Here is a 13,179-nt window from a genome sequence, read left to right on the forward strand (position 1 = left end):
TGGGGGGAGATTAATAAATTTTAATTACACTAATATTTTGTATATTTGTTTTAATATAAATAAATATTTAGAAATATATGTTCCTTATTCTGAGAGGATTGCATTAGAATAGGATTGGCTATATCCATAACCATCTTGAACAACGTATAATGGCCCTTAGTTGAATGCTATTAATATCTGATCATGTTTACATGATAATTTATCTTACTATACAAATTTGTCTTTAGAAGGGAATGTACTAACTCATGACAGAATGACCGTGTATGTGTGTGTGTGTGTGTGTACACCAATTCTTTTTCTAGACTTTATTCTAGTCTTTATGAATGTGGGTCTGGAACTTAGAGATTGGAGGTTGCCATCTTGAGAACATGGGACTTGGAGAAGGTGTTCTGAGAAAATTCTTCTCTGGAGTTTGTACATGAAACTGCTTCACTACAGAATCTACATGGATAAACCCTCAAACTCCAATCATAGCTAGAAATCTCAGTGAAAACCTGGACTGTCACTGGAGAACCTTTAAACATTCTGTGAATCGTGGGAGAATGAGAGTCTCATACTTGGCAGTGATGGGTGGTATCAGCTATCAACTGCCTTTTGGTGGGGTCCTTCCCATAGCTCTTCACAATGGAGAAGGGAGAGGCAGTGAGGGTGCTTGGCAGCAGGAATATGCAGAAGGGAGGATAAAGGGTACAAAGGAGACTAGAGAACCATGCACAGCGAAGACCAAGGAAAGGTAAAAGTGAAGAGGCAACTTTGTGTATGTTGGGGAAAGAAGCTTTGCCTTTCTTACATTTTGAGAATCATTTCTGGGTATATCAACATTTGCAGGAAAAGAAAAAAGTTTCAGAGTATCTCTAGATTATTGACCTAGTATAGCTTAGCTTCCTTGACTGCCATATTTGTTCAGATATCAGGAGAAAGCTTTTTGTTTTTGTTGTGGTCGTTGTTCCTAATAGTTTCACAAAATCAAAATTCAGATTCCTTTAGAGAACCCAGGATTGGAAAGTCTACTTTAGAGCTTTCCAGTTTTGGTCTTTTGGTTTTATATGAGAATGTTTGAAACTATGTCTTTTCATTTCTTAATATAACCCACTTGATATGTGTAATACTTACCTACCATTACCAGGACCACATCGTAATCTCATAATCAAGCACTGTCATATGATGCTCTTTCAGTTCCTGGGTTTATAGTTCCCATCAAATTGACACCATGAAGTTTTAGTTTAGGTGATAGAGGCTAATGAGAAAAGAATACAATGAACTTCATTAGTATGTGAAAAATTTCTGCCAGTGGAAGACAAAATGTTATCATGTCCCAGCAAAGATTCTCAGAATTCTTAAGTAAGAAGTGGTGGTGAAATGCATATTTAAGTCCCCAGGAGGACATTTGTCAGAGAATAAATGAGAATATTTGAGAAGTACTTGTTTACACTCACTTAAAGGATACATTTTTATGGACCAAGGTTTGTCTAAGTAAACCTTATCTGTGAACGGGGACTATTTCAAAGTAAATTGGGTGGAAATTGACACTAGGAGGTAGTCATGAGAAAAGGGGAAAAGGAATCACTCCAAGCACTGGAAAAGGAGAAAGGAAAAGAAGTCTGAAAATCAATCTTTGAGGGGCGCCTGGGTGGCTCAGTGGTTTAAGCCGCGGCCTTCGGCTCAGGTCATGATCTCAGGGTCCTGGGATCGAGTCCCGCATCCGGCTCTCTGCTCAGCAGGGAGCCTGCTTCCCTCTCTCTTTCTCTGCCTGCCTCTCTGTCTACTTGTAATCTCTCTCTGTCAAGTAAATAAATAAAATCTTTAAAAAAAAAAGAAAGAAAGAAAATCAATCTTTGAGAGTCAGGGGAAAATAAAAAGAAACAGGTAAAATAACCCCATAAGACATCCAACAGAGTTCTTATAAAACCCTTTCATGATTTCAGTGGTGAGGGGAGCCACATCTAGTTCCCCTCATTTCTACATTCAGGTGGAGTCTTCTTGTGCAGCTGTGGCTGTCCTAACGCTCACCTGATCTCTTTCCTTTCTCTAAGGGCTCCAAGTACTACATTGCCAGTCATTCAATATTGAAAACAATGTTTCATATCTTTTGTGCAGCTTTTAGTTACTTACAGCAATAGGGAACTCCAGTGACTGCATTATGTCAAGACACTACATTTTCTTTAAATGAATGTTTTGTTTTTATTTTTAAAATAATTATTAGTTATGGAAAATGGAAACAAGTGCATTTCCTTGCTTAAAAAAATAGGATAATATTACAAGGGAGTATTTAATTCACTTTAAATATGACTTTTCCTTACAACTCATCTGCCATGTTCCCATTCCTAGTTTAACCAGATTTAAAATGTATTTTTAGCTTATTCTGCATCATTTTCCTCTTTGTTTTTAATGTCTCCCATACACATACAATTCTATTGGAAATTTTAAATTCATTTTATTAGATAGGTTCTATTTTTTTTCCAAATTGATAGTCATTTATCTTAATATAATTTATTTGCATGTGACTAACACTTTCAAACTCATCATATGTTAAATTACCAAATATATACAATTGAATATCTTTGCTTGATACTGTGTTCTATTAGCATATTTGTTTATTCTATGGGCATACACTATTTAAAAACATTGCTAAAGCTTTATGACATATTTGTTGTTTTTTCTTCTCCCCTATCCCCCCCCACCAAAAAACCTTTGATAATTGTCAACTATATACTTAACAATGTGGAGTTTAGAATCATTTTTGGTTTCCATAAAAATCTCCTCCAGAGATTTTTTTTTTTTTTGCCAAACTATGGAAAGAACGTAGATGTCTATCAACAGATGAATGGATAAAGAAGATGTGATATATATACACAATGGAATACTATGCAGCCATCAAAAGAAATGAAATCCTGCCATTTGCGATGACGTGGATGGAACTAGACGGTATCATGCTTAGCGAATTAAGTCAATCGGAGAAAGACAACTATCATATGATCTCCCTGATATGAGGAAGTGGAGATGCAACATGGGGGGTTTAGGGGGTAGGAGAAGAATGAATGAAACAAGATGGGATTGGGAGGGAGACAAACCATAAGTGACTCTTAATCTCAAGAAACAAACTGAGGGTTGCTGGGGGGAGGGGGTTTGGGAGAGGGGGGTGGGGTTATGTCCTCCAGAGATTTTGATTAGGAATTCGCTCTATGTGTTAATTACTTGGGAAAAATTAACTTTAAAATGGGAGTTCTTCTCATTGTGAATTGTATAACTTATTTAATTCAATTGTTGCATATCTTTTGTGAACATGTTTGGTGTTTTTCATGAAGATTGTTCATATTTTTGTTATGTCTCTTAGTCTTATTGTTTTGTGAGGGAGATTTATTTCTTTTGTAATTGTTTTATTCTTACATTTGGAAGTATGCAGATTTTTGATTATGCTGATTTTTGACTAAGCTCTTTTAATAAACACTATAATCTGTCAGCTGGTTGTTTTGGTTTGGTGAACTAGATGAACACACCAGCCAGTAATGAGTTGTGTTGTTTGATGTTTGGTTCTGGTTGTTTTATTTCCTTCTACTCTTATCTCATTAGTTGACACAGAATGTCCAAAGTGACAGGCTGTTGGACCGAATTTACCTGAAAATCTTTAAATTTGTTTAATCCAATAATCGTTGAACATAAAGTTTTATAAACATAATCAGTTATCATTATATTGAAGTCATTAAGACTTAAATAAAATATGAATGCCTGATTTCTCCTGAAAATCTGAATATGGGACAGATTCGGATATATGCTCCTCATAAGGCAACAACACACCAGAGATTAGTCTTCACAGACTCTTTAAACGGACAAGATTTACTCCCTTTCTACAGGGAACAAATGTCTTAAATTTTTTTCTTAAATGTCTTTGTGTAGTTTTGGCTCTATTCAATTTTTAAAATCTCCTTGAATCCATAAGCATATGAGTTTGAGAACTTGGCCTTAAAACTCTTAGTAAAATATATAATGATAGCAGTTATAAAAGGTGGCCTCTCTTGTTCCTGAATTTAATGGATCTCTCTTGGAATTGAGTGTGACATTCCTTTAGGTTTCTGGAATATACCTCTGATCAAGGTAAAGAACCTCATTTTACTTTTAGTTTAGTCTGTTTTAATTGTAATTGGATGAAATTTTATCAAATCCCTTTTTGGCATCTCAGAAATAGCCCTTCTATTTAACAATGTAATTTATTTATCAGAAAATCTTGGTAACAGGAATCAACAAACTAAGGTTTGTGTTAGAAAGCGGAATATGTAAAAAAAATTCTAAGTCTTATCTGCTAAAATGTATTTAATGGGAAATAGAGGCAAGCTACTACCTGAGAACTAATGTAATCCTCTATGAAAAGATTTGATCAAACTGGCAGTTGACCTTATATTCTAGCATGGCACAGTCACAAAAACCTCTCAATAATAGAGTGAGAAACATGAAGCTAAAGCTAGCATCACACTATTCCCTTGATGGGCTTTTATCAAGTTCTAAAACCTTACATATTATGCAGTTATAAAGACATGGACCTCATTTTGAGGTCTTCCCAGTTCAGGAATCCAGTGTTTATATTATGTGATAAAATAAAGATCATGCCAAGGGTTTTCAAAAAATCCAAGTCATCACACTGTTATTAATTTTTTCTTCTGTATTGATACATGGAAAAAAAAACTTAAAATATAAAAAGAAGTATTTTACTGTGAAATATTTTCAAATGCTGTTGTAAATTTCCTTCTACAATCAAAAATGAAAGGACAAATAGAAGCTAGCTGCAAACGCTTTTCCACCTATTCCCCCAACTCCCCTAAACACAAAAGTTAGTGTCAGTCAGCATTTATAAAGACTCCTTGAGGCTTGGTTATTTTTAAGAAACACTAACAACATTCATGCCCTTTGTGGTTTCAGGGAGTGTTGGTTATCTCAGCACTACATAAGCTGACCCTGTGGGCATTTCTGATCTTGCTTCTTGCCACTCTCTTCCTGGACCATTATGTTCCTGGTCTTTCACAGTTCCTTGAAAATACCACAGTAGTCCTGCTTTAGAGTGACCCTTTCCAGAATATGACCCCACTAATCCTCATAAGGCTGTTTCCTTCTGATCACATTTGGTTTTTTATTGGTGCTCATCATCATTAAATATATTGATTACTATGTTTCAGCACTTTTCCTCACAAAATCTCAACAGAATTCAAAATCAGCTGAAATGGTACCTGGTAATAGAATCTTCTTCTGCCTATCCAACATGAAGTACACTCCATAAAATAATCAGAGCCCTCCACTTCCACCGATGCTGTTCTAATGATTGCTCTCTGCCTTTTGTTTATTTAGTTTTTATTTAAATTCAATTAGCCCACATATATTACATCACTTGTTTCAGATGTAGAGTTCAGTAATTCATCAGTTGCCTGTAACTCTCAGTGATCATCACATCACATGCCCTCCTTAATGCCATCACCCAGTTATCCCATTCCTACCCCCACCTCCCCTCCAGCAATCCTCAGTTTCTTTCCTATAGTTAAGAGTCTTTCAGGATTTGTCTCCCTCTCTGATTTCTTCCCATTCCATTTTCCCTCCCTTCCCCTCTGATCTTCTGTGATGGTTTTTACATTTGTCTTATGGATGAAACCATATGATAGTTGTTGTTCTCTGACAGTTTTGTTTCATTCAGCCTAATACCCTCCAATTTCATCCAAGTTGATGTCAATGGTAAGATTCTATTTTTGATGGCTTAGTAATATTCCATCATTTATATATACCACACCTTCTTTATCCATTCATCTGTTGATTGATGTCTCAGGTTTTTTCATTGTTTGGCTATTGTGGACATTGCGGCTATAAACATTGAGGTGCAGGTCCTGCTTTGGATCACTACGTTTATACCTTTGGTAAAAATACCTAGTAACACAATATTTGGGTCATAGGGTAGCTCTATTTTTAATTTCTTGAGGAACCTCCATACTGTTTTCCAGAGTGGCTGCACCAGCTTCCATCCCACCAGCAGTGTAAGAGGGTTGCCCTATCTCTGCATCCTTACCAACATTTGTTGTTTCCTGAATTGTTATTTTAAGCCATTCTGAGTGGTGTGAGGTGGTATCTCATTGTGTTTTTAATTTGCATTTACCTGATGCCAAGTGATATGGAGCATTTTTTGTGTGTCTGTTGGCCATTTGTATGTCTTCTTTGGAGAAATGTCGGTTCATATCTCTGCCCATCTCTTGACTGGATTGTTTGTTTTTTGGGTGTTGAGTTTGAGAAGTTCTTATAGATCTGGCTACTAGCCTTTTATCTAATAACATTTGCAAATATCTTCTCCCATTCTGTAGGTTGCTTTTTTTTAAATTTATTTATTTTCAGTATAACAGTATCATTATTTTTTCACCACACCCAGTGCTCCATGCAATCCGTGCCCTCTTTAATACCCACCACCTGGTACCCTGACCTCCCAACCTCCGCCACTTCAAACCCCTCAGCCTGTTTTTCAGAGTCCATAGTCTCTCATGATTCACCTCCCCTTCCAATTTACCCCAACCCCCTTCTCTCTAACTCCCCATGTCCTCCATACTTTCTATTATGCTCCACAAATAAGTGAAACCATATGATAATTGACTCTCTCTGCTTGACTTATTTCACTCAGCATAATCTCTTCCAGGCCCATCCATGTTGCTACAAAAGTTGGGTATTTGTCCTTTCTGATGGAGGCATAATACTCCATAGTGTATATGGACCACATCTTCCTTATCCATTCAACCACTGAAGGGCATCTTAGCTCTTTCCACAGTTTGGCGACCGTGGCCATTGCTGCTATAAACATTGGGGTACCGATGGCCCTTCTTTTCACAACATCTGTATCTTTGGGGTAAATACCCAGGGGTGCAATGGCAGGGTCATAGGGAAGTTCTATTTTTAATTTTTTGAGGAATCTCCACACTGTTCTCCAAAGAGGCTACACCAACTTGCATTCCCACCAACAGTGTAAGAGGGTTCCCCTTTCTCCACATCCTCTCCAACACATGTTGTTTCCTGTCTTGCTAATTTTGGCCATTTCAACTGGTGTAAGGTGATATCTCAATGTGGTTTTAATTTGAATCTCCCTGAGGGCTAGTGATGATGAACATTTTTTCATGTGTCTGATAGCCATTTGTATGTTTTGATTGGAGAAGTGTCTGTCCATATCTTCTGCCCATTTTTTGATATGATAGTCTGTTTTGTGTGTGTTGAGTTTGAGGAGTTCATTATAGATCCTGGATATCAACCTTTTGTCTGTAGTGTCATTTGCAAATATCTTCTCCCATTCCGTGGGTTGCCTCTTTGTTTTCTTGACTGCTTCCTTTGCAATGCAGAAGCTTTTGATTTTGATGAAGTCCCAAAAGTTCATTTTCACTTTTGTTTCCTTTGCCTTTGGAGACACATCTTGAAAGAAGCTGCTGTGGCTGATATCAAAGAGATTACTGCCTATGTTCTCCTCTAGGATTCTGATGGATTCCTGTCTCACGTTGAGGTCTTTTATCCATTTTGAGTTTATTTTTGTGTACGGTGTAAGAGAATGGTCGAGTTTCATTCTTCTACATATAGCTGCCCAGTTTTCCCAGCACCATTTATTGAAGAGACTGTCTTTTTTCCACTGTATATTTTTTCCTGTAGGTTGCTTTTTAGTTTTGTTGATTGCTTTGCTGTGGAGAAGCTTTTATCTTGATGAAGTCAGAATAGATCATGTTCCTCTTTATTTCCCTTGCCTTCAGAGAATGGATGCTGAAATTCTCACCAGGATACTAGCCAATAGGATTGAATGGTATGTTAAAAGGATTATTCACCAGGACCAAGTAGGGTTTACTCTTGTGCAGCAAGGTGACTCAACATCCATGACTCAATCAATGTGATACATCACATTAATAAAAGAATGGACAATAATGATATGATCCTCTCAATTGATGCAGAGAAAGCATTTAACAAAATTTAGCATCTTTTCATGGTTATTTGTTTTTTAATATTTATTGACTGTCTCCTTTTTTCGTCCAACCATCTGAATTAGGCTATTTCTAGGGACAAGTTTCTTGCATTCTATAATCATTCAACAGAACTTTATGAAAACTTAATAGATGTCAATCATAAATAGACAAAAGTCTTTTTGTCAAGATGTCTGGTATATTAGAGAGATGGCAAGTGGCAAAAGTCAAATGATAAAGATATAAAGGTAATTATACATTTGATAATTTTTACAATGAAAATAAAGAAGTCACTTGTCTACAAAAGTCCTTCGTTTTCCCAGTTTCCTCATGGCATTTTTCACCTCAGCATTCCTCAGGGTATAGATCAAGGGATTCAACATGGGTGTGATGATGGAATCAGACACAGCCATTGCTTTGTCTATGGGGTAAGTGGCCACAGGTCGCACATACAGGAAAATGCATGGCACAAAGAACAAGATGACCACAGTGAGATGGGAGCCACAGGTGGAGAGGGCTTTGCGCCGTCCTTCAGAGCTGCAAGACCTCAGGGAGCAGAGGATGACCATGTAGGAGGTAATAAGGATAAGGAAGATGGTCACACACATCACCCCACTGTTGAGGATGACTAAGAGACCCAGGGTGTGGGTGTCCATGCAGGCAAGTTTCAACAAGGGAAACAAATCACATATAAAGTGGTCGATGACATTGGGACCACAGAAGGGTATTTGATACATGAAGAGAAGCTGTATTGCTGCATGGATAAACCCTCCCACCCAAGCCCCTCCCAGCAACAGGCAGCATACCCGAGGGCTCATAATAATTGTGTAGTGCAAGGGCTTACAGATGGCCACATAGCGGTCATAGGCCATAACAATGAGAATGATGATCCCCACACCACCAAAGAAATGCTCTGCAAAGAGCTGGGTCAGGCAGCCTTCTAAGGAGATAGTAGTGGTCTTGGAGAGGGAGTCCACAATCATCTTGGGGGCAATAACAGAAGAGTAAGTAACGTCCAAAAGGGACAAGGAAATAAGGAAAAAATACATTGGCGATCTCAGACGCTGACTTGTGATCACAGTTACCACAATGAGTAGGTTTCCCAAAACTGTGGACACATACATGATTAGGAACACAACAGAAAGCATTTTCCGCAGCTCTGGGTTCTCTGCAATGCCCAAAAGGATGAATTCAGTCACATTACTTGGATTTCCCATTTTATTAGTTGATATGAGTTCCAGCTGAGAGCTAGAAATCCTATAAAAGCAACATGTGATTTATAATTAGTGGTGATTTGACCTCATGAATTTCCAGGATCTTATAGATGTTGTTATTTGTTTTTATTCATTTATTCATCATACACACATGTGAATCTTAATAATATGCTGCAAAAAGTGTTTAACAGGTAGATACTTCATTAATGATAACTTCTCCCATGACATTTCTTTTCTTTCTTTAAATGATTCTTCCATATGAAATACAGTTTTCTTCCCTTTACTACTACTACTACTGCTGCTGCTGCTGCTACTACTACTACTACTACCATTAGCCAACATTTTGAATACCTGCTTTACTCCAGGTACTGGATCTACCCATGACTGACTCATTTTACTGGAGGATAGAGCAGATCTTGATAGAGTTTATGAAACAATCAAGGCTGCACAGCTCATGAGTGGGGAGGCCAGAGAATGAACCATATTTTTTAAATCCTGAGTCAGTGTCCTCAAATATCAGCATTGTTTCTCTAGTAAATACTATGTGAGTTTATCATATACCAATCACTGTGCTAATCACATAACATATATATTGTCCTGTTTTATCTTCCAAACAATCTGAAGTGGGTTATGCTTCCTATGCTCTTTTCCAGACATTACAATTTTGTTATATTTATTTTTCTATACCTGTAACTATTAAATGATCAAAATATACCTAAACCTCATGATTATATGAACCTGTGTGATATATTGCTCCTTGATGAAAATTACAAACAGGAATGGTCCAGCAAAAATCCAAGTCCTACATACTGACTCAACCCTGAATCATCTTAAGGTATGCATTTGATTTCCCCTGTTCCCTAACTAGAGCAAAGGATTCTGGAATATAGTAAAAACACCAATTAAGCAATTAAGTTTTGGGTTTACTAACTCTGTTGCTGGGCATTGTGGCAAATATGATATAATATTACCTCACTTAAGCCTCATGCAACCGAATGAAGTTAAGTACCATTGGGACTTCCATTGTAAAGAAGAGCAATCGAGATCTTGGGAAGTTAAACCTCTTGCATAAGATTAGAAAACTGGTGTGCTGTGGACTGGCCCTTTTTTTTTTTTAATTAATTTATTTATTTTCAGAAAAACAGTATTCATTATTTTTTCATCACACCCAGTGCTCCATGTAATCCGTGCCCTCTATAATACCCACCACCTGGTACCCCAACCTCCCACCCCCCTGCCACTTCAAACCCCTCAGATTGTTTTTCAGAGTCCATAGTCTCTCATGATTCACCTCCCCTTCCAATTTACCCCAACTCCCTTCTCCTCTCTAACACCCCTTGTCCTCCATGCTATTTGTTATGCTCCACAAATAAGTGAAACCATATGATAATTGACTCTCTCTGCTTGACTTATTTCACTCAGAATAATCTCTTCCAGTCCCGTCCATGTTGCTACAAAAGTTGGGTATTCGTCCTTTCTGATGGAGGCATAATACTCCATAGTGTATATGAATCACATCTTCCTTATCCATTCGTCCATTGAAGGGCATCTTGGTTCTTTCCATAGTTTGGCGACCGTGGCCATTGCTGCTATAAACATTGGGGTACAGATGACCCTTCTTTTTACGACATCTGTATCTTTGGGGTAAATACCCAGGAGTGCAATGGCAGGGTCATAGGGAAGTTCTATTTTTAATTTTTTGAGGAATCTCCACACTGTTCTCCAAAGAGGCTGCACCAACTTGCATTCCCACCAACAGTGTAAGAGGGTTCCCCTTTCTCCACATCCTCTCCAACACATGTTGTTTCCTGTTTTGTTAATTTTGGCCATTCTAACTGGTGTAAGGTGATATCTCAATGTGGACTGGCCTTTTGATCCCACAGCTCAAACAGTTATCAACTCTGTTTGTCCACTGTAGAAGAGAATAGACGATGTGATGTTTCAAGAGAGTTCTTATTGTAACCCAGGAGAAAGCCTCCCAAGAAATCATGACTTGTGCTCCTACTGGGAATTTTTAGGCAGAGGCTGGCTATTGTATTTTAGCAATATTCTAAAGCATAGCTTCAAGTGACATGTGGACACTACCATCCTGTGAAAGCTGAGAAGTTACTCTTAAAATCCAGCAACCTCACTCCCACCCCACCCTACACACAAAATGCGTATCTTCCACAGGAGATGGTTGAAGTGCCGTTTCTTCCCACTGCTTAACTACATCACTTCCCTCCTGATGCTTGAACTGAGATTTTGCATGTAAGAAACGCTATGAATTACAAAGAACACTGAATCCAGAGTCAGGAAATGAGAAGTATCCTCCAAACTGTGTCTCTAATGTGGTCTGCTCCTGGGCATGTAACTGGCAACTCCCAGCCTCAGTGTCCTCAGGTATAGTAAAAGGATGGCTTGCTAGCTGAGTAACAGCAGAAGGACTCAGTCCTACCATTCATCTCTCAGTTGCATTGATTCACAATCATTCATCTGTCAATTGCATTGATAGTTTATGCCTCTGGGTAGGGATTTCTTAGAGATGTACTTCATTGCATGTTAAACAAAATTGAGAAAGCTACTGCTCTAAGCAGCATCTAATGCTCCATCTGTCTTATGGCTTAGAGCTGGAGTGATGCCCTATTGATACAGTACATTGAATTTTTCAACCTAACATTCAACTTGGTCAGGAGCACCCTATTCAACTTCATTTCTCTGTTCCCCTCAATTTATGTATTACACTGTCATCCCTTCCAGTTCCTGCCAGACTCCTAGCACTGCTTTCCACAGCTGCCTTTCTGTTTGCAGGGGATGTTGCTGCATCCAGACACTACAACCCTACTGCTAAGTCACAGCCAGTCCACTTCCTGACTTCATTATCACAGTCTCTGTAAGCCTCAATTTCTGCAGTAGCAGTTAGGCATAGAGAAACACAGATGCATACTCACAGAATGAGAGAGGGGACAGACAGAAAGAGGGCAGAAGGATGGAGAAAGGGAGATTAAAAAGAGAGAGTGAGAAGGAAGGAAGGTGAGAACTGAAATTGGAAGAAAGGTCATGGGACAATCTCCTAGTAATTCTTTGCAGGTATATTTTCTACCCCTTTTCTTGCTGCTTGTGAGTATTTTCTTTATTTCTACAGTTTATTTACTGATTTGCAATTCCAAGGACACACTCATTAATTTAGTTTTTTTTTTTTTTTTTAAGATTTCATTTATTTATTTGACAGACAGAGATCACAAGTAGGCAGAGAAGCAGGCAGAGAACGGAGGATGCAGGCTCCCTGCTGAGCAGACAGGCTGTTATGGGGCTTGATCCCAGGACCCTGGGATCAAGACCTGAGCCAAGGGCAGAGGCTTTAACCCACTGAGCCACCCAGGCACCCCTGATTTAGTTTTTAAAAATTTTCAAAAAAAGACACAAAAATAGATCAAGTGAAAAAAATCTAATCTTACTCAAGTTAGAAATCAAGTTCAAAATCAGGCTTCCTTACTTAGAGTGTTGTTACATATAAAGCAAACAGCTATTGAGCATGAATTACTCACATACTTTAAGAGTAATAAATATGTACATACTTATTCAATATAATTGATTCATTTAATGTTATATTTTGAAATTAAGTTCTAAGCTACAATTCTATAAATAAGTAAAATCTACATATTGTGTATTTAAATGAAATAATTGAGGTGAGTTGTAGAGCCAAGTTTTTACAGTTGGCCAACAATGGAAAGTCATAAAAATAAAGATTATAATGTTATTTAACACAAGATCTTACCGAACTGAAGATTTGATCATATGATATACCTTCAGAGACTCCAAGAACCAGGTGCAATTTTTCTAACTTGGTTTTTCTGACTGTGGAGGCAAGTTCTCTGGGGTATAAACAAAGGAAGAGTCATCCAATTATTACATCTTGGCCAAATTCAGAGAACTAAGATTTGTATTGCTTTCAAAGAGAGATTTAAAACACAAGACTTAAGCATTTATGATCCTGAGGAGGAAATAACCTTTTCGGTTTACCAAGGGACTTACAT

At 37.8% G+C, this 13,179-nt stretch overlaps 1 protein-coding gene across 1 annotated transcript; it reads right to left on the reverse strand.

The window, feature by feature from the left end:
• Positions 1 to 8,239: 8,239 nt before the first annotated feature.
• On the reverse strand, positions 8,240 to 9,166 carry LOC122914373 (olfactory receptor 4C6-like). Its single transcript, XM_044260994.1, has one exon. The coding sequence runs from the start codon at positions 9,164 to 9,166 to the stop codon at positions 8,240 to 8,242; it is 927 nt and encodes a 308-aa protein (XP_044116929.1).
• Positions 9,167 to 13,179: the final 4,013 nt, after the last annotated feature.

Source organism: Neovison vison, chromosome 7 (assembly GCF_020171115.1).
Source record: "Neovison vison isolate M4711 chromosome 7, ASM_NN_V1, whole genome shotgun sequence".
Classification (NCBI taxonomy): Eukaryota; Metazoa; Chordata; class Mammalia; order Carnivora; family Mustelidae; genus Neogale; species Neogale vison.

Excerpts from the sequence above, each read along its gene's own strand:
- LOC122914373 (XM_044260994.1), bottom strand. The coding sequence starts at position 9,166 with ATGGGAAATCCAAGTAATGTGACTGAATTCATCCTTTTGGGCATTGCA.